Genomic DNA, 22,795 nt, shown 5'->3' with positions numbered 1-22,795 from the left:
AGAACATGGGAAAATATGCATTTTATGGAAGTATCATTCCAATACCAACCTCCAACTATCTGCAGCTCAGGGACATTCAAAGCCAGAGGTAGTGATTTTTATTTAATAGCCTTAAATCAATTTTCTTTGAAGAACTGTCTTACAGTTTATGTTTTTAATCCATGTATAGTTTTAATGTTCACAGCAATCATGTACCAAGGATTTCTAAAGCTTAATTACATTCTTTTTGGTTTCCTCAAAGGCATGATCCTTACGGTGTCTTAGAGACCTCTATTATATTTCCCCTTAATTATTCCTTTTCTCTTTTGAAAAGTCCTATCTCATTTACTTGTTCTTCTTATTTTAGCTCATGCCTTTTGGAAGTTTTGCTGGACTACAGCAATCTGTGCTCAGCATTCTCTCACAGTCTTCTTTCACTGCCTGAAATTTTTAATATAAATTTTAAAAGAATGTTGATATTTACCTTTCAAATATTTGAAACAGCTATTTCTACTACTTTCATATTGGATACTTTTATATTCACCATGAAATTCTCTTTAGCATTACTGCACACTATGAAGTGACCTACAGTAACATCAACAGCCACAGCTACGTCAGTGACCTGTTAATTGAATTATGAATCCAAATGCTTGGTGATAAAAAGCTGAACTTCAGAAAGAGCCTCATTCTCCAGATTTAAAATCTAAGATAGGAAAAGGTGTGTGTGTTACATGGTGCTGTGACCACAACATTCAGGTGGATTTGAGAGAACTTTTATGGTTTTGTACTGCAGTAAGTATTTATTTCTGAAAATTTTTATTAAACCATTTTCCTGAATATATCTGATTAACTTCATTCAAGGAGTGAGGAAACCTGCAGAACATGAAAAATATAATGAACATATGCTATCCTCTATTTTCCTCAATGTAAAAATAAAAGCCCTATAGGGCTGATTTGAAGTGTTACTTAGACTCTAAAACAACTTTCAAAACAAAGAAAAAATAATTAAGGCATGAAATATATTTCAATAGGTAAACATGCAACATCTCTTCTGACAGTAAGAAAAACAAAAGGAGACACAGGAAAGGAATATCATACTTGTTTCAAAACAGCTAGGCTGTTTTACTCAACTGTATGTCGAAATGCCTAAAAGAGTGTAATATGTTATTCTGCTGATAGGCTCACATGCTTCAACAGAACTCTGTGCCAGGACATTCCTTACTAAATTAGTGACTAATCAGATGTTGTGCTGGGAAACACACCCTCAAGTGTTACAACAACTCAGGCATCTGCATCTGCAACATTAAAAAATCCCCAAACACAAACAACAAAACAACCAACAAAAAACCTGGGGACTAAGACTATAGGTTCTTATGTCCTCTGTAAATAACTTCCATCATGTGTTCTGTAATCTAATGCTTCTAAATGCATCTAAAGCAGATGCAATAAAAGGTCAAAACCCAACTAATATATAAACTCAACTCTACTTATTCTGATCTCCCTCCTAACACTGTTCTAAAGACTCCAAGAAATGACATTCTCCTCCTTCCATGGCAATAACTAGCAAATATCTCTAAATACATTGTTTTGTTAATCATAAATGTTTCTTACTTCTTTTATCAAGTTCTCAAATTAACTGAAATTGTTTCTTTTTCCTTTTTATCACCTTCAAATTTCCAATATGCTTCACAAATTGTTTAGAATTTGAAAACTTGACAGGAATTAACTGAATATGATATTAGGAGACCTGCACATATTTTCTTCTTGTGCAATACAGCAGTTTTACAAAACTGAAATGTATTTTCTATATTCTTGCTGCTTACAAGGGGACATACTGCATATGGAAAACTGTGTAGCACTGTAGAATTTTAAACCTTTTGTTCTTGTTACTGAGATCTAAGATTGTGCAAACTATTATTTGAATAATTCATTTTCTCAAACCACATATAACAGCACAGAAAAGCAAGCTTTTTAAGCACAGAAAAAAGATACAGATCCAATGGCTTGGGTTTCAGGTTCTAGATACCTTTGCATTGTTTGCAGAATGACCTGAAAGCTGGTTTCACGAAGCTGAAATCAACGCCAGGGACAACCAGCCCCAGAACCATTTCTGTATATCATGTATATGCATTTTCATAATCACATTAATGCTAGTTTGTGTGCAAGAAAAAAAAAATCTGTGACTGGCAACAACAGAGACAAGCAATCATGGAAAATGGGAGGTATATGGCTCTGATAAATATACCTATGGCAGGTTTGGGCATTTGAGTCTAACTTTTCTGTGTGGAACAAATCTATTCTTCTTCTGAAAATAATAAATAATAAAAGCAGTACTTCTGCTTACAGGAAACAGATAACTTAGACCATTATTAAAAGGGGGAAAGGACTTGCAGGAGAAGAACATATTTCACATTTTTGTGTTTGGCATAAGCCATACCATTTGCTTTTCATGCAGCTTTTGTATAGCGTGAAAATAGAGAATATGGTTAAACATGCTACCTGTTTTTATGGAGTTTATCAAATTTGATTTAACATGTGCTTAAGGAAAGCAATTCCAAAATGAAACAGTCCACATTTTTAATATATCCTAAAAGCAGTCTCTCTATTTAAAGTAACACTGGGGGCTCTCTCAACACTATAGTTTATAAATACCCTTTAAGATGACAAGTCAAATGACTTCAGGATTGTAAGTTATCTCACAGTTGTTCAACTGTTAAAATGGAAAGAGGTAAGAATAGAATAAAAATACCAACAGTGAAAATGTTACACATGCAAGGGAATAAACATAGGCAATAGGACACATGACCGTTTTAACATTAATTTTTCCACTTATATTTTCTTGATACCCTTTAAAAGGTCAGTTTTGCAAACTTCTCTCCTGAGCAATTTGAGGTCTCTCATTGTGTTCAAAAGCTCCACACTGATCAGAAATGCAGTCTTCCTCTACTCATGATCTATCTTGTACTTGTTGCAATGATATCCTGCTAATTTAGGCATTAAAAATAATTTGAGGCAACCCACCAAGTTATATAGTAAAGAATATTTTAAAATACATAAAAAAGGTGAAAAATATGAACATTACATTTGCAAGCAGAACAAATTTCCAAGGCATGCAAACAATACCCTACAGCACCGTGGCAATTGGGCAGACTGTTCATGGACTAGGCAGTAGTTAAATCTACTGTATGGTATAATCCTACAAGGAGCTACAAGAAAGATGTTTTGACTCTGTATCACTTTTCTGTTCTCTTTAACAGGACTTTAGGTACCTGGCTCCTCTAGAAAAGTATTATTGCTTGCTAAGCAATTCAAAGATACAGCAATATGTAGCCAACCTCTATCTATCACTAAGTCTGCTTAAACTCTTTGAAATCGTCTAACTAGATTATAACCTTGCTAATCTGAAAGTTGCACTAAAAAAAGGATATTGCTTAGAAGGGACCTTTTCCAGTCTGCGCTGTCTGCAAAGTCTCGGAATACAGTACATCCATTAAAAAAAAAGGAATTAAAAGATTGCGCTCCAACCAGGAACCTAGTGTTAGTTCTAGCGTATAGATATGCAGCTACTTCTGCATAGTTACAACCACAAACTGTGAGACATTTGATGTGGATCCCCACCACAAATTAGGAAAACCCAGAATACCAGGTACTTATTACAAAGTCCTTATGGATTAAGGATAAATATTCAGGTTGAGGGCTGACAGAGGCAGGGAGTGACAAACTCTTCCATTCAGAATGATGCAGCTGCATCCAAGTCTTCTCCTTTCCCTGTCTGAGCTGGATAGGAAGGCTTTTGCTACCCTTCAAGAGACAGTTCACAATTCGAGTCTAAGTTCAACATGTAAGTTAAAGTACACCTGAGAACAAACGTTACTCTTATAAAATGTCAGCCAAAAAGTACATCCAAACCTTCTGGATCCTCCAACTGGAAGGATTTTTATCTAGATATGAGGGGTCTTTGTCGCTTTTCGCTACATATACTTTATTCCAAGTTTTATTTTCTTATAGAGGAAATCAATCAATCAATGAGGAAAACTATAAATTCCATCCTTGAACAGGTTTTCTTACAATTCTGTTTAGGCCAGCAGCCAAAAATACCCTTCTACACCCTGCCTCTGAAGCATGCTATTTATAATAAACACTTCATAAACAGGTCAAAAAAAGAAAGCAAGGGCTTTATACTGAAAGTGACAGGTTTGACAGCAATATATTAAGTATGCTTGTCAGCAGCTGACAATTTCCAAACAGCTTTGAAAAACAAATAGGGAAAGGGTAATAGATGTTCAGCTAAAAAATGGCCTGAGAACAACATTCCCTTAGATTCAGGAGCTACCCCAATATTGTCCCTTTTAATTTATTTGATACTCTCTGTGGTGGGGCTGCACCCCACAGCAAGCAAAGATTGATTGCTTTCTTCACGAAGGGTCCCTGAAGATATGATCTGAGATGGACTGTATCAGCACAATTCCTCTGCAGTTTTTCAGATACAGATTTTCAACAGAGATATTCACAAGTTTAGCAGGTCAATCCACAAAGATGGGATAGATGACTACTTTAAAAGAAACTTGTAGCTTTCATTGTATGTCCAAAGTGTGGTCCACAACTCGACATAGAAGAGAGTATGTCATGTTTTCCCTGTACTTATACTTCTAAAGCTATCTCAGCTGCTGAGAAATACTGCTGCCAATATTGCTGCGTCAGTAAGATACATGAAAATATCAGGAAGTGAAAGGCACCTCCAAACTGTCTTGCTGGAAGCTGGAAAAACTTGGCAAACGGCACACAACAGCACTATGAAAATCAGCAAATTCAACTGCAGCACCTGCCATACTTGCTCTTATCTAATACAGAAGAGTAGAGCTAAGAACTTGCTACTGAAATAGTACAAAGTTGAGAAAGGGACAAGTGGCATGGGGGAGCTTCAGAGAAACACAAACCCTTTTGGCCATCTTCTCTTTCTGAATCTCTCTATTTTAATTTGCTTCATGAAATTTTGTGTATTTAATTTATCACTTTCCTTTCAACCCCTTTCAGTTGTTTTATTTTCTTACTACTGGAAACAGCTGAACTAAGAAAACCATAACACCTGCAATTTTACGTATCTTGTACTTAATGTTTAGTTAATACTGTGATAAAAAGAAATATTTTATCATTACTATAAACATAGTCATGAAATGTATGAGACAGCCTAGATGCTGTAGGCAGCAGTAGGGAGGCTGCTTTTATTCCCCAGTGATTAGAATACGGGTATTATGTGACATGCCAGCAAGTGTGACACAGAGCCATCAGAATTAGGTCAGCTCAGAATTAGCAGTTCTTAGGTTGTTCACAATATACAAATCCACCTGGCTGCACTCACAGACACCTTCATTTTCTACACAGCAGATCCAGAAGCAAAACTCTCATGAGTAACTGAACAGTGATTACAGTCCTATGCTTCAAAAAATTAAACACAGAATAGAGCTGGATTTTCTATATGTTGAAAATTGCTGAAAAAAAACCTGTCTCATGATTAAAAAAAAAAAAAAGATGAACAAAGGCTGTATTTCCATCCTCCCATCATTATGGAGCTAGTATTTTTCAGCTGAATGTAACAGTTAATTTTTACCAATGAGTAACAAAGGAATTACTGAGTCACTTTTGCACAGGGTGCTGCATAACCTGCAGTTTGCAAAGACTGCACTTATGTCAGGTATTTATTACACATATTTAATAATGAATGAAGTGACTTCACTTGAATAAAAGTATTTCAAACCTAGTTTATCTAAGTATAGTAAAAATATACACCTCACTGTGCTGGTGTCCAGATGACCTTTTTTCCAACATGAAGGCAAACTTGCAAAAGCACAGAATCACAGAATCACTTAGGTTGGAAAAGACCTTTAAGATCATTGAGTCCAACCACAATGCCAGGTATAGGGATTTTTAGAAACTCCCACATGAAATCTCCTTCAGGTGTTCCACAAAATTACTTCTTCTGACTTATCCAATGAATATTTGTTTATACCTGAGAAGTTACACATAGAACACTTAAAAACCAATATACTTATAAAGTACTATTAAAATCTCCTGTGAGAGATTAGCAAGAAAGCAACTGTCCAATCAGATTATGTGACATGTTCTTCTGTGGCTTGAAATTTTAATTAAATATTTTTGTAAAAACACTATTATCAGAAGAAAAAAATTCCCAGGGGTGAACAGCAGTCTTCTGAATGACTCCCAAGTATCTCTGCACTGCAAAATCAAAGCACACAATACAGAAGTCTTTCAGAGCTCTCTAAGTAGAATAAAAAGTTTAAAATAATTCTTGTTACTTTTGACTACAACTAGCCAACAGGTTAAAGGAAAAGACAGGATTGTGGGACAAATGAAAAAATAACACATTTCTCAAAGAATTATGGTTTATGAAGTTAAAATAGGGCTATCCAAGCAATTTCAGATCAACTGATTTCACCTATATAGAGATACTGACCAAATTAGTAATACAGCTGAGAAGCTGTTAAAGCAGTAAATGACGATTATTCAGTATCCAAATAAATAAAGGAGGCATATTTCTTTTAAAAAGTACATAGCCACTCCTAAATGAAAGGTGGAAGCATATACCACAACTGGTGCAATGCTTTTGAAAATTTCCCATATGAGACTGCAAAGCAAACTGCAAAAATAAACCTTATGTGCAATCAGTCCCCATAAAATAACTTGAGATTTAACTGAAAAGCCATACTAAAGGGCAGGTGTTAGAAGTGTCTTGTTATATGAGACTGAGATGTCCTTAGCATTTTCATTCAGTATCTGCACTAATCCTTCAGATAAGTGAGTGGCAATAGCCTGGGAGGAGTGGCAGACAGAATAAGGGTTCAAAGAGGAGTTCAAACAGGAAAATGGCATGGAAAAATCAACCAGCCAAACTCATTGGGGATGTACTATATTTAACAAACCAAATGCATGAATGCAAAATGGGAAACAGCTTGCTAAACAAGCAGTGCAAAAAGGTGAATGTTCCTAACAGAATATAAGCTACTCAAGTTATTTGCACGAATCTTAGAAAAAATACATCTATGCCTGTAATGCATTTATAATACATTTATGGTACACAGCACAAGTCATCTCTTTTACTGGATAAGGCCTTGGTTTGAGCATCATGCTAGGAGGAATACAGAAACTCAAACATGAATGATAAAAGTTTCTGAAAACATAAGACTCAACAAATATTAAATTGGGCTGATGGAATATAAACTTGTCAAAAGAAATTAAAGCCCCCAGCGAAATTCTGCTGGTCCTCTGTTTCTGCCTTTACTACTTTCTCAGACGCTGCTCTTTTCTTGCAGCCATGAAAATGTTTAACCTTTATTTTTTTAACTAATAGGGACAGAAGGCAAATAAAGTTTACAGAAAGAAGTATGCAATACTTGTTTGGTAGTAGTGCAGAGACTGGATGATTCCAAGATTTTCTGCTCATTTCCTTCATGTGTTCCCTATAATGAAAAGTTATTTGAGCTGGAGATGAGGAAGAGAGGCAAATGTCTTGTGACGGCTAAGGCAAAATCATGTTCTGCCAAAGTACTAGAGAACTATAGATAGTAAGCCTGACTTCAAAAGTTTGCAAACCATTCAGTATAAAAAGAAATCACTTATATGCAGCACACATTATTTCTGCAAACATAAGGGGAAAAAAAAAAACAAACCAAAAATCAAACAAGGCAAACAAACCAACCATTTCTACCAGTGACATACATAACACCTACAAATGCTGCACCATCCCCTTTGGGTTAATGTGTTAAATGGTCTTCAGACTTTAAATATGACACTGTTGTCAAAGTAACAGACTTTCTATTGAAGTTTTATCATTTTTTTGTTCCTGTATATATTCCAGCACAAGCTCATACAAATATATCAGCTGAAATGAACAGAACAGTAAATATTACAAAATACTAGCAGTGTAAGTCTGAGTAGGGTAGATGCCTTTGGATTACATTGAAACAACTGCAGAAGGAAGTATTTGCACTCTGAAGCCTATTTTTATTTATTTATCTATTAGACTATATTCTGTCCTCTGTCTTCCTCTATGGCCACAAAGTTTTTTTCTGTAGTCTGTTACCAGATTTCACTCAGTTGTGTACAGCCAAGTGAAGAACGGATCTTGTCTGGATGATGAAACCAAGATTAAGGGAGTGCACAACAGAAACTGACACCAACAGTCCCATGCTTCAGTACTGACTGGGGCACATGACTGGCCTCAGTTTACGTTAGCTTTGTTCCTACTTACAACACGAGGGACATGAGGAAAATGAGGAAATGGATTAACAAGCATAAAACAGGAACACTTCCATTACAACCTTGATTCTGTTTATATTTCCTAATGGAAAAAGATCTCATTTCCTAATCCGCTCATCCGCCAGGAGATCTCTTCACAACACTTTGAAGGACAGAACGACAGAACACTTTATATTTTTTCTTTTGAGATATGATTAAGAAGGATACCCTGAAGGTCTCAGGAGTGATCTGAATATACAACCATATTGAGCTGGAGACTCACATCAGAGAAACTCCTTGCAAACACAAAGAGACAGAGGTAAATCTAGTCCCCATACATGTTTGTTGAGCCCTGCAGTTGTTATTGTTGTTGAACGGTATTTCAGCATGTTGCTGCAAGAGTCAGCTTCTTATTTGTAACCACGAGCACTAGTCAATGGCATCTTTAAGACAGAGCAACAGGGAATAATGACACAAGGGTTGTAAAAGTAATTACTCTTCTCACCACCTAGACTTACTGTATATATTCAAAGGAAACAATGTGTCACCACTAAGGTACAATGTACCTGACCAGGCTACAGACATTTCATTTAGGACAAAATGAATCATGTTACATACCTCACAAAGCATTTCAACTCTTCCTCCATTGAACACAAAATAAGACTAGAAAGATGATGTCATAAATCTTTAGGCAAATGACTTGCAGATTGTCTTAAGCAAATCCAGAAGTGAAGGATACGCAACAGAGATACTCAAAGCCTCAGATATAATAAATGAAGCATGGTAATTAGATGAAAGGGGGAATTGTCTTGCTTATCTGCAGTGATAACATGAAGAGGTTTTTCCATTGCTGCCAGTGTCATTTTAAGAATAATTCTGCACAAGTGCATTATAGAGCTATGTTTAGACACAAAAGAGGTTTTTTCTTGGAAAAAAACAATAACCTCACATTGTATAAGTCCATCAAGCTCTGAGTGGTGGTAGTACAGGAGCTGTTCTTCAGAGCGTACTAACCACTGCAATGCACATAAACATCTATAGAAAAGCTGATGCAAGTGTGGAATTTATCTAGGTCAAAAGATGAATTTGAGTCTTGGAAAGTTACAACCTGAATTTGAAGCTGATCTCTCACAACAGGATATAGCACCTGCTCACCCAATAATGGATGTAGTTCCCTAGGAAGGTTTCAAAGAAACCTTGCTAGGATAGGAAGAAATAAGACAGCTTTATAAAGAAAAGAATAATTTAACAAGTTTTAACAAGTGACCTCCAGTGCTCCTTTAAGAGTTGTTATCATTTTTAAGGAAGGTAATGTGTGTGGCAATGCTGTGGGGCACTAGAACCCAGGGAGGTTGTGAATGCTCCATCCCTGGCAGTGTTCAAGGCCAGGCTGGACGAGGCCTTGGGTGATATGGTTTAGAGCAAGGTGTCCCTGCCCATGGCAGGGGGTTGGAACTTGATGATCTTAAGGTCCTTTCTAACCCTAACTATTCTATGATTCTATGATTTATGTAGTCAAACCATTAAAATAGCTCTTGGCACAGTTCTGGCACATGCTAACTAGCACTTTCCCAAACAACAACACAACACAGTTTCAGAGTTGGCACAGACCAGGAAATCCTTTCCAGCCTGCACAGGGCCATTCTGCATGGACCATAAGGCAGTTAAATGCTACAGACACAGATTTTCTTTTGTACCTGTGGGCCCTGATGCCAGAGAATGATCACAAACACGTTTAATTTATTAGAATAGGTACTGCCTCACATTCAAAGTACCACAGATCTACTATGTTTTTTTCTGTGTATGTTATTTATGAACACGTGATTCACTGCTGGGTAGTGGTTTTTTTTTTTTTTTTTTGTAAACAGACAGTATGGGGATACATTTGATACAGCTTGCTTGTATAAGACAACATGAAACCAGTTTTTCATATCCAATCTTGAGTATGGGTGCAAGCAAATCACCCAGCCTCTGCATCTTACAACAGTTCTTCTAATTTCAACACAATCAACAGGCATATTTATGCTAGGATTCAGAAAAGAAGAAGAAATAAAAACCCACCCACAATGCAAACAAATGCAAACTCTTTACGTGAACTTACAACAGTTCTAAATGAAAGTCAGGGTGCAGGAGCTGAAGTTTCATTTATGTTAAATAACCTCTCTTAAAGCTGCCTTAACACCAGAGGACTGTGAAATGTCTAAAGCAACATCTATTTATAGAGAAGGTATGCAAGAGCTGCAAAACAGTAAAGACTCGTCTCCACTCTGTGCAAACTGTCAGGAAACCTACTAAAGGACACGCATGCCTGTCCTGTGCTATGCTGTAAAGGCCATGCTACCAGAAACCTTCTGGGCTTTCAGAGAGCCAACCAGCTTGTAGATGGAACACTGATCTCCATAAAAATACACCTGGATTTCTGGGAAGACTTTTAACATGGTCTCCCATCAAATTACAGAAACTCAGAAGTCATGAAAGGAAATTTTCTGGTAAAGATGGAGAACGACTGCAAGGAATTGCAGAACTTTAACCAAATATTAAGTTATTTGCTCGCAAAAAGGCAAATGAAATGTGAAAAGATTCACAATGTAAAAAAAAATATACAACAAAATCTTAGAGTCACCTGGGCTTTAACATGAAGTTTTCTACTCAGGATCATAATCTGGACTTAAAAAAGCAACCCAATATAATTGATGCTGGAGAATATTAATAGAGAGTGATTGCTCACAATTTCTTCCAACAAGGTAGAAAGTGATTAAGAAACTATTATACGGCAGTAAAAACCCACAAGGCTGAGTACACAAAACACACAGTTCAGCTGTGGGTATCTTTGCTCTGGGATGTTGCAAATAGCACAAGTTTGTAAGAACAAAAAGAGGTAAATCCGTAAAAAAGCCCACTTAGAATAGCTTCCGCAGGGGGTGGGGTGGAGGTTTTGGGGAAGACATATAATCATAGAATAGTTAGGGTTGGAAAGGACCTTAAGATCATCAAGTTCCAACCCCCCTGCCACGGCAGGGATACCTGGCACTAAACCATATCACCCAAGGCCTCGTCTAACCTGGCCCTGAACACTGCCAGGGATGGAGCATTCACAACCTCCCTGGACAACCTATTCCAGTGCCTCACCACCCTAACAGGAAAGAATTTCCTCCTTATATCCAATCTAAACTTCCCCTGTTTAAGTTTTAAACCATTACCCCCTGTCCTGTCACTACAGTCCCTAATGAAGAGTCCATCCCCAGCATCCCTATATGCCCCCTTCAGATACTGGAAGGCTGCTATGAGGTCTCCACGCAGCCTTCTCTTCTCTGGGCTGAACAGTCCCAACTTTCTCAGCTGATCTTCATATGGGAGGTGCTCCAGTCCCCTGACCATTCTCGTGCCCCTCCCCTGGACTTGTTCCAACAGGTCCATGTCCTTTTTATGTTGAGGACACCAGAACTGCACACAATACTCCAAGTGAGGTCTCATAAGAGCAGAATAAAGGGGCAGGATCACCTCCTTTGACCTGCTGGTCACACTCCTTTTGATGCAGCCCAGGATACGGTTGGCTTTGTGGTCTGCAAGCGCACACTGCTGGCTCATGTTCATTTTCTCATTGACCAGCACCCCCAAGCCCTTCTCCGCAAGTCTTTCTACTGGAAGCTGCTGGAGGCTGGGAAAGTACACCATTTAGAAGCACCTTAGCAAGCTTGTCCCACTTTTATGCCCAAGGCCTACTTCTGGCGGTCAGCCTTCAGAGGACAGATACTGGACTAGATGGACTTATGGATTGACTCTGTGTTCTTACCATTCCAAACTATTTTACACAGAAACATCCAACACTTGCACTTTATTATCCAATGGTACAGTTTACAGTGAGCTTATCAAATTCTCTTTTCCACTCTCAGTATTCATTTCCCACAAAACAGCAAAGTCCGGGCCAAGACTCTGGACACCTCAAACTGTAGAATTATTCTTGTTTCCTTCCAATCCACAAGCAATTTGGTTTTTTTTTTCCTTCCTCTTTCAAATGTAAACAGACAAGTAAATTCAGATGTCAAAACCCCAAAAGATAGTAAGCTAAATGTAAATTTCTCTCACGAAGAACACGAGGAAAGAATGAAACACAGATCACAATCTATTGTGTCACAGTAATGACTTCTCAGTTAAACATCTGCATAGACTTGAGGTCTACAAAAATACAGATAGCACTAGCTATGGTAAAAGAACCATTTTATGCTGTCCAGTTCATGAACTAACCTGTCATCAGTTCCATACAGCTTCACTTCAGGTTTGTAAGAAAGCCTGAAGATGCTCAGGAAGGACTGCATATGTGAACTGGTTTCTGTAATTGCCACAATATCAGTATGAATCTCTAAGCAGAAAACAAAAACCTGTATCTTCCCTTTCCAACTCCGCATTACTGGTTCTCCAGTGTCAGAGTGTAATATAGTAGTGTACTAAAGGATACACCTCTGAATGACGTCAGATATTCAGTAATTCCTGGTGAGCTTTTTAGAAGAATAATGCTTTAAATATACAATCTTTCATTCAAAAAACTGCCCTGTCTGTAAACCATTTAGAGACATTGTTTATATTGCAAATTATATCAATTACATTCTCTACACTATGATTTGTTGTGGTCTGAGACGGCCCAATGGCAAGTCAACAGACTTCACAATTATTAATTTCTATTCCCATGGCTATCAACTAATATTTGTTTGAAATTATAATGATCAACTACTTGTTGGCTACTACAGAGATAAAAGGAAATGCCAGCAGATTTTCTTACTTCTAAAGAGCACTGGTATAACAATGTTCTGACAGAAAGTTACCTCAACCAACACAGTATTTTTCCCTAATAACCAACTTAAAAGAAAACACCAATTCCCAGAAAACACAAAGCATGATAACCCCACTGTGAGAAAAAGCATTTCTGAAAATATTTTGATACTTAGAAAAAATAAAGTCTAAATAACTGAGTTCTATTTTAACAAAAGGAAAATACACTATTTCTTAAATCCAGACTAACGATGAAAAATAAGATGTGAAATAACCAATATATTTAAGATAATGTACCTACTTGCCTGTGATGATCCTCCAAAGCTGCGCACCTGCAATTGTGGGAATGTAAGATGAAAAATAATGCACTAAAAGAGAAACGGTAGTATTTTTTTTCTTTATTCATACAGAATATTCAAATTTGGGACAAAATGAGTAACAAGTCTCTGTAACAGTCAAAATATGAAGAGTATATTGACTTAGAGTAACACTTCCTGAATTGCTTTTTGTAAACTGAAAATACCAGTTAAAAATGTAAATGAAAAAAAAAAGATCAGTGTCTTATACTGCTACACTTTCACAGGGAAGACAAAGATAACCAACATAACTCACACTTCAGAGCTAAACTGACAAACACTTTCTACATTCCTTATGAATCTGTAATAGTCTTGCCATCTAGTGGTCGGTTGGAAGTGTGAAGAAGCTACACGTAAGTGTTATAGTGGGAAGAATTTCTTTTTGGTTTTCTGCCTTCTTTCTTTTTTCCCTGCTTTTTGGAGTGGCACATCATTGATTTCAAGACACTACCCAAAGATTTCTACAGAATTACTTCAAGAATCTGACTGTTCTTGAACACTGTGTATAATGCCATCAAAGGCAATAATGCAATAAAAAAGTTAACTATAGTAAAATAATCTTGTTCTGTAAACTGGGAAATAGAGGTCTTCCTAGCCTCATCTCTATGATAACTGGTTAAATAATCCCACAGAAATGCTAGTGAAACACAAATGAATATAGGATGGTATTCTTATTCTCTTAGCTTGGTCAATATTGATGTATCTTGGATTTGGTCAATACAAAAATACTAGTAGTTACAGCTAAGAGAATTTATACAAATCACCACTGTCCAACTAGTTAGGTGTTTCAACATTAGTGGTGATTTACACAACACAGAGCTTAAAAATCAAATTCTGCTAAGCTTGTAATGCTTAGGCAGGAAACAGAATGGTAATGAAGACTCCAGAGAAAGCAATGAAAATAAACCATGCTTCAGAAAAGGTTGCAAATAACTGCTATAACTTAGAGGGTACAATAGGATTTAGCAGTCAGAAATTATGTGGTAGTACCTCAAAGTGGCATATCAGACTTCTGCGGCACCTATTTCCTGCTTTTGTACTATATTAAGGTGATTTTTCAGACACTTGGCATCACAGTTCAACATCAAACAAAAGCAAAGTAAGACACTTACTTTAAAAATATTCCTGATAATGAAAATTACAGACTGATGACAGGCATTTTACCCCAGAATTTGCAAGATTGATAATGAAGTACAGGACAAGCAAAACAAAAAAATCCCACCCAGAAAAAAAATCCAACCAAAGAAAAAAACCAAACAAATCCCAAAACAATAAACCCAAACCAAACCAAAAACAACCATCCCAGCCAACAAATTCAAAATCCCTTTCAAACTTTTTTGAATTTACATAAGACATTTATAAATACATGCTGGAAACTAAACATTACGTGAAGTAATAAAAAAAATACTGCTCACTTATTTCAACAACGCTGAGAGGTTATATTGGGTGTCTGAAACCTTCCAACAATGACGTGATTAAAGTAATGTCAGAAGAAGTATGAATTATAGACTGGTTAGGGTTGAAAGAGACCTTAAACATCATCTAGTTCTAGCCCCCTGCCATGGTAGGGACACCTTCCACTAGACCAGGTCCCTCAAAGCCCCATCAAAGCTGGACTTGAACACTTCCAAGGATGGAGCATTTATCACTTCCTCAGGCAGCCTGTGCCAGTGCCTCACCACTCTGACAGTAAAGCACTTTGATGTTCTAAAATGCTTAGGTAAACTTTGTATTTTAGAAAATAATGTATTTTCAAACTAAGCACTTAAGAAACAAGAATGACTGACACCACTTATAGTCACGTAAAAACAAATTTCCTAATGCCCTTTCTATAAAATATAGCAAAACTTCATTGAAAATGGTCACAGATCATCACAGATATATAACCTCTCTGAAATTAGCTAGTATTTTACAATAAGCATAATACTGAAGTGGATTTAGTAATGAACTAACATGCTCTGAATTGCAGGTGTTTAAGCAAGGAACTCTACCAGTATAATGCCTTACCTTTCTTCCTTGAGAATATCAACTCCTTTATTATCTGAAGAACTAGCACTCCAAGCATTATAAGAGAAATCATATGATACACTCTCCAAGTGGTCAGTGCAACAAACCTAGAATGTCAAGAAGAAACAAACGGTGAATACTTTCAGACTTATTGGGAGCATATACAAACTGACAGCAGCTACTAGTACTGAAACATTAAGAGACAAAACCAGACTGAAATTATGTTAATTGAATTTAGTTTTTCCCAACAGTCTTTCCACAGGAAGGAAATATGGAGAGCTCTAAGGACAACATAGTCTCATTTAAAGATACAATTACGGAATATACATTAGAGCTTGTAGTACATTTTGTCCATACTTTTATCTAGGCACAAAGGAAGCAAGCAAACCAAAATATTTTAATTCTTCATAAGAACCATTACTTTTTAAATTAACTATGACTTTATTAACATAAATAATCTTGGCATAATACATGCAAAAAAGGTTAGACATTTTCTCTTGTTTCCTATAGGGCTTAAATTCACACTAGATTTTTATACAAATTATTCTTACAAATGCAAAGATGAGGTAAAACTGTATCATTCATGGTATAATACTCAACCTGGTCTTTATAATGAGCTTTTGTGAATTTTGTTTTTCATTACATCCACATTTAGAACATGTTAAGTCTAACAGACCAACACTCAGATTGTATGATTTATAATTTTATCCACTACTGACCCTGCTATCCACGTGTGTTCAGAGATTACCTCTTCTGTTTTACTGACAAATAACTCACAAAAAAGGCTGTGAAATATAAAAGTATTAAAATTCAATTAAATTTAAAATACTTCAGCTTTTTTATAGATTGTCTCAAACGCTTTAAATCAGAGATCTCAATACAGATGAGCAAATCAGTATCTTTTCAAGGTAAAAGCAAAAACAAAAAAATAAAATAAAATTGAGGATAACCAACACCAGTAAGAAGCCACTGTTCAAGCCAGTGCATCAAATGAGAATACCAACAGAGACAAAATCATACAAAGCTGTGAGGTTTCCAAGAAACCCCTCAGATTTGGAAACAGGGCAACTGGCCACACAGCTAGTTGCTGCTGCAGAGTTTTTCTGCAAAAAAGGGAGGAAAGCGAAAAGGAGTAGCAAGCATTGCCACTGGAGGAAGCCAGCAGACATGCTTTGAGCATACTTGGACTTCTGTAAACAAAATTGACTTTTAGATGTTCCTACCAAGTTCCAGACACAACTGCAGTTTTGGAAAACTGCTCCAGTATTCCTTGCAATCTTCAAAATCCAAGACTGCCTCAAAGAAAATGTCTGTGCCACTGATTTCCACATTTACCACAAACTCATAATGCCTGATCACCCTGAGCAGACGAGGACATGATTTCCAATATGAACACATAAGCTCACTCTGAAAGGTTTTCCTGAATATAAGGGGGGTTTATATCTGTGCAGTTTGAATTATAAGACTAGTCTATAAAAAAAAAAAAAACAAACAAACAAAAGAGAAAACTTGCCCTGGGTCCAGCAGTAGCAGTCATTTTTCTCCTTCTTAGTAGCTGGTGCAGTGCTGTGTTTTTTACTTTCAGCCTGGGAACAGCGCTGATAACACCAATGTTTTCAGTTGTTGCTAAGTAATGTTTAGTCTGAGCAAGGACTTTCTGAGTCTCATGATCTGCCAAGGAGGAGGGGAAGCTAGGAGGAAGCAGAGACAGTACACCTGACCCAAACTAACCAAAGAGGTATTCCGTACCATTCAATACAACCAAGGTTGTATTCTCTTCCCTTGTTATTTCCCTTATCATTATTATTATTGGTGGTAGCAGCAGTGGTTTTGTGTTATACCTATATATACTGGACTGTCCTTATCTCAACCCATGGGAGTTACATTTTTTCAATTCTCCTCCCTATCCCTCTGGGAGCAGGGGGAGGAAGGGGGGGGGGGGAGTGAGCAAACAGCTTCATGGTCCTGAGTTACAGCTCAGCTTAAACCATGACAAATCCATACCTCTCTATAATTTCAGCCAGCTCAAGAAAACCAATAGAATAGTTAGGGTTGGAAGGGACCTTAAGATCGTCAAGTTCCAACTCTCCTGCCAGGGTCAGGGACACCTCACACTAAACCATGTCACCCAAGACTCCATCCAACCTGGCCTTGAACAGTGCCAGGGATGGAACATGAACAACCTCTTTGGGAAGCCTGTTTCAGTGCCTCACCACTCTCACATTAAAGAACTTCTTTCTTATATCTAACCTGAACTTACCCTGTTCAAGTTTAAACCCATTACTTTTTGTCCTATCATTATAGTCCCTAATGAAGAGTCTCTCCATAGTATCCTTGTAGGCCCTCTTCAGATACTGGAAGGCTGCTATGAGTTATCCACACAGTCTTCTCAAGGCTAAATGGCCCCAACTTGCTCAGCCGATCTTCATACAATAGAGATGTGTAGAGAAAAGTGATACAAGGTAGGCTCTTTCAAAGCTGCCCAAGCATAACTCATTAAATCAAAACTCCTAACAGCTTTGCAGCATGTTGTTCCACTATTTTTCTTGATAATAATCTTCAGCATTAAAAATGCTTGATTCTGTTTAAGGATTAAATTCAACTGCATTGAAGACTTTGTTTAGCCTACTCATTTAACTATTTAACTTACTGATAATGGGGGACAAGGAGAGAGATGTGACACTGTATAAAAAATTCAAATTATGACTTTTTCATACAACTAGGCATCAGAAGTTTATAACAAATGCAGACCTTTAACTTATGCGGTTGTAATACCATGCCTATCCTATAGGTTCTTCATGGTGCTTGTGCATTACTATTTTATAGACTCAAAACACTATACCCCATCTTAGGGACTACCATTAGCCAGTCCTCAATGATTTCAAAGAAATATGTCAATACGGAAATTTACTTATGTGCACTTGCAGGCATATGCATACATACACACACACACATTTTACTACTTTTTAAAGATCAGATGTTTACTAAGAAGATTTAGCCTATCTTTCAAAGAATACACAGAACATGTTTAGCCTACTTTATGCTCACAACTAAACCATACTCTTAGTTTCGGTGCAATCACAGCTGTTACCTGTGTGCACACTGCACTGATGTGGACAAGGAGGAGCAAATGAAGATTAACGAGGTAGCATCTTCTTTCTGCTCCATAGCTTTTGGGGAAAAACTGTAATCTACTTGGAGCACCTAATGTAGTCAGCAAACAAGGGTTCTTCACTTATTTGGAGATCTTTAAATTGTTCTGAGTGGACTTTCCATGCTATAATATTATTAGCTGTCACACTCCTTCCTCCCCTTCCTTGTTACTGTTTATTTAGACTGCGTTGTTTGCAATAAAGACTTTCTCATATGAATTCATTCACAGCCAGTGTGGGTCAGCCCTTAGGTGCTCCGGCAATAGATTAGAAACACTGTTTGCAAGCCATATGCCAGAGACCCCTGTTCTTGAAACCCTTACTGGCCAAAAGCTGCTAAGGTCCCCTTATGGCCTTTTTAGCATATGTCTATCATAAGCTTATCAAAAGGTTACTACAACATGCTGGGATTTGAACACTACTTATTACGCTAACAGTGTGAGGATTCAAAATTCTTACAGGAATTATCAATACGATGCATAGCGACCAGAATAACAAAAACTTTCAGTGGTACTTTTGCTTATAATTAGGAGTTACGGCTTCCCCCCACCATGCTTTGTTAAGAAAAAGTTTACTGAAATATTTCTAACACACACATATATATAGCAAAACTGAAAGGCTCCAGAATTACATCATTGTACACTGCACAAAAAACATCTGTTTAATAGAAGAATCGATAGCTATGCTTACACAATAAACTTTTACACTTTTTAAGATATAAACAAAATAGACCAAAGTTTAAATTGTTTAATTTCTTCTACAAGTGGCATGGACGTAAAAACCATTACCAGAGATGCAAGTTTGCCCCCCCTCAAAATTCTGCAGTATTTTGAGAGATATGTTGGAATTTTTTATTTTGGCTTTGTTGTGGGGGTTTGGTTTTTGTCTTGGGTTTTTTCTTTTTTGGTGTCATTTTTTTTTTTAAGCAAAGGTTAAAACAATGTATAGAATGATGCATTTTATATAATTACTTCAGCAGTTAACAGGGCAGCTTGATGACGAGGGCAAGAAACCCTCCTGTAGGCAGTACAGGACTGCACAAAAATGATCGTGAGGTACCACAGGATTAAAATAATACATGTATACAATACAACATACAAATGTGAGATTTGGGAGTTGGGGGAGGTAAGGAGAAAGAAAAGTACACCATTCTGAAACTCCAGTGAGAGCTACCCTACCTTCCTACCTGCTCTTCAGCATTTCAGTCACCCTTGTTTCTTCCTACCTACAATTAGAGTACAAATTCACTTTCTTAAAACCCATAATGTAACTTTCCTTAGCAAGTGATGCTTCTTTTAGTATCACACAAATAAATATGCATTGCCATTAATCTCTACTGCCTATTCAGAAGTTGCTGAATTCAAATGTAACCTTTTCAGTATTTTGGCAACTTCCGTATTTTGCTGAAATGTTCAAGAGCCATGCTCTGGCTAACAATAATTAAAAAAGACCAATCTTTTGAAAAGGTTCCCAGAGCCATGAAGATCAGATTGAAAGAAAAGATGGAACAACAAATGCAGCTGAAATCCCATTGCAAAAGCAAGTCCCTACGTAGTAGAAGAGCAACACAGTAGAAGAGCAACACATTAAAACTCCTCTGGCTAGAGAGCTCCTTTATTTGCTCCTGCTTAACAAACACTTATTTACATCTTAAAATCAGAGCCTAAACTCTTCAGAGTATTTTTGTGGAGTTCTAAATAGCACAGGTCGGTATATACTTGTGCCCTTCTTAAATGGTGAGGTGAAAATCCATGAACACCTTCCAGACATAGTTTACCATAGAACCAGTCTTCTTCCATAAGACACATGTAAGCAAGCATGTGCTATGACATAAACTGGATGGAGAATGGCTCTCACCAGTACAGAACAAGTATTTCTAGTGCATTTTGAGAATGCTTAACTGCTAACAGGTGTTGTTGTGTTTTTTTTAAAATCTGTTAATTTTAAAGATATGCCTACTCCTGCTGTTACAGAGAACTGCCCAACAACATTTCAGACAGACATCTACAGTGATGGTATGTACGTAAGGAAAACATTTGGTCACAACTGTTTCCTGGTGGCCACTGTTTCCTCCTTGAAGCTGAAGGTAGACTGCTCTTCCATGCTTACTGCAGCAGTGATCAGCACCAGTCTGGTTGAAACAAATTCTGATGCTCATCTCAAGCAAGAAGTCTGGGAAAAGGGAGGAGGGTAAGTTTTCTTCTAAATTAAGCATTAAATGCACTTCCTCAAGAACACTGCTGAAATATGCTGCAAGGCAGTATCAGAAAGCTTGTATTCTTATTACTGGCTCAGTCATTTAGTTTCCCTTCTTGTGAATCAAGAAGCAATAATATATATTAAATTCTACTGTATTTTACTTAAAGGTAACATAGCACCTTGACTCTAACTGAAAAAACACCCCAAAGCAGATTTGCAAAACCTGCTTTTTACACCTATTAATCATGTGAATTAACAACTATATGAATTGGTTTTAGATGTAAAGGTTTTTCATATTAAGCTTCTGTATGTATCAAAATGCATATATAAGTATTAAAATCCAAATGCTTAAGTATTCAACACATCTGAAGTCCAAAACTCAGTAATTCAGTATTTTTCCTGTTGTTCCTTCAGTACATCTTGGTCTGAGCCAAGGTATTAGCATATGCGTTCAAGAATTACAGTGCAAAACTCATTTCCCCATCCCTACACAAAAAGTGTAAATACACACTTAAGACAGAACAAGTTATGCAGGCTTTTTTTATAGAACCTATTTATAGAATAGAATTTGAGAGACTTACTGTATTTATATGGTATTTAACTGTCTATTTGCACATCTGAACAATATACAAAAACTGTTGTAAGCTGATTCCCTGTCGCAGAGAGGAAAACATATTACATGTAACAAAATATATTTATGTATCGGATGTCACAAATTTTAGAATAAACAAAGACTTTATAAATTCTGTCTAACAAACCTCCTCACCCCTACAAAAAGCATAATTCATTGAAGAAATTGATTTCAGAAACACTCTACATCTTATGTTAATCCAGCTTCATAATATGCACACCACCACTCTGGGTGCCTGTCAACTTGAACTCAAACAGCTATATATCTGTTTAGCTGAAGATATTGGGATATTGAAATAGAAAGCTTCTTAAAATATATACGTTTAAAGTCACTTTTAGTTTAGTGGAGAAAAGTGTAGGCTTTTGTACAGACATAATCTAGGAAGAAAACACCTTTTTCACTTAAAGATTTTTTCCAAGTAAGAACGCCATTCAAGATCTTAGGATAGCTCAGATTTTTAATAAAATGTTTCAAGCAGAATGGAATGAAGAACCAGAAATCAATTGACACGTGACTTATATGCTGACTAGCAAGGAGTTTTGCATTGGATAGTTCCCAGAAGACTAACAATTCTATCATTAAATACATAAAAATAAAAAAAAAAAACAAGAGGCATGATTATTATTCTAAAACTTGCAGTATTGTCTTTAATTCTTTCTTTGTTAAAACAAAGACAATTCAATCATCAACCTTTTATTCAAGAAGTTTATTTGTCAGGTTTTATTCAAGCGATTAGGATCATATTTATTCAGCCAGAAAGCACAGACCAAACCAAACCTGGGCAGCTCTTTAGGAAACCTTCTAGAACTTATTAGGAATAAATATTTTGGAACAATAAATAAATCTCTTGCATTAAGAAACAGATTTCCACAAACTTAAACTACTACTACTTTGATAGTCAACTGCAGAAGCAGTAGCTCTCTTGGAGGTCTATGTGCAAGGTTGCAGGGCAAGATGCCAAGGCTGCCGGACTATTCTAACTAAAGTTAGTACCACATAGGACACAAATTCAAACTGTTTATTCTCTCTACCCCAACTTCAAGAAACATTTTAAACTTATAAGTCTAAATAAAAATGAAAATAGTACAACTGTCCAAGCAAAACTATTAAGAGCTTTAAAATGCTTTGTAGTTGATCATCAAAGAGAAATTTGCTTACAAGCTCAAAAATCTGGAAGTATATCGGTGGTCTGGGAAATGGGATTAAATAAATAATAAAATGTCATTGCAAAATTATCTCACGCTGTTTACATGGAAACATCTTGGGGAATGCAGCAGTTAGAATTATGTTTCAACATTTGTGGCTTGTGGATCAGATTTGCTACAACTCATTGGATTCAGATGGGCATATGAAATGAAAAACTGAGGAGGAAGTTTAAATGACCTAAACTATATAACTTCTGGGTATACCAAGACATCAAATGCTACAGTTAGGTCAGCAAAAATAGGACG

The 22,795-nt window shown here is 36.7% G+C and overlaps 1 protein-coding gene across 3 annotated transcripts in view; it reads right to left on the bottom strand.

Annotated features, from left to right (window-relative positions):
• RETREG1 (reticulophagy regulator 1) overlaps window positions 1–22,795 on the bottom strand; it is a 59,059-nt gene that overhangs the window by 31,648 nt on the left and 4,616 nt on the right. The window contains exons 1-3 of one of the 3 annotated variants that reach the window (XM_061346706.1): window positions 19,701–19,729; window positions 15,363–15,469; window positions 13,301–13,331 (exon numbers count right to left, since the gene is read on the bottom strand). In XM_061346706.1, coding sequence (XP_061202690.1) covers window positions 13,301–13,331; window positions 15,363–15,469; window positions 19,701–19,714 — 152 coding nt within the window. In that variant the 5' untranslated portion in view covers window positions 19,715–19,729. Of the gene's footprint in view, window positions 1–13,300; window positions 13,332–15,362; window positions 15,470–19,692; window positions 19,730–22,795 lie in introns of those variants that run through there. The other 2 variants (XM_061346707.1, XM_061346705.1) reach the window with 2 other exon arrangements.

Source organism: Neopsephotus bourkii, unplaced genomic scaffold, assembly GCF_033783945.1.
Source record: "Neopsephotus bourkii isolate Nb327-2 ecotype Australia unplaced genomic scaffold, CSIRO-AGI_Nbou_v1 NB_272, whole genome shotgun sequence".
In the NCBI taxonomy this organism is placed as follows: Eukaryota; Metazoa; Chordata; class Aves; order Psittaciformes; family Psittacidae; genus Neopsephotus; species Neopsephotus bourkii.
The sequence above is the reverse complement of the archived record's forward strand: the minus strand, read 5'-3'. Positions and strand labels throughout refer to the sequence as shown.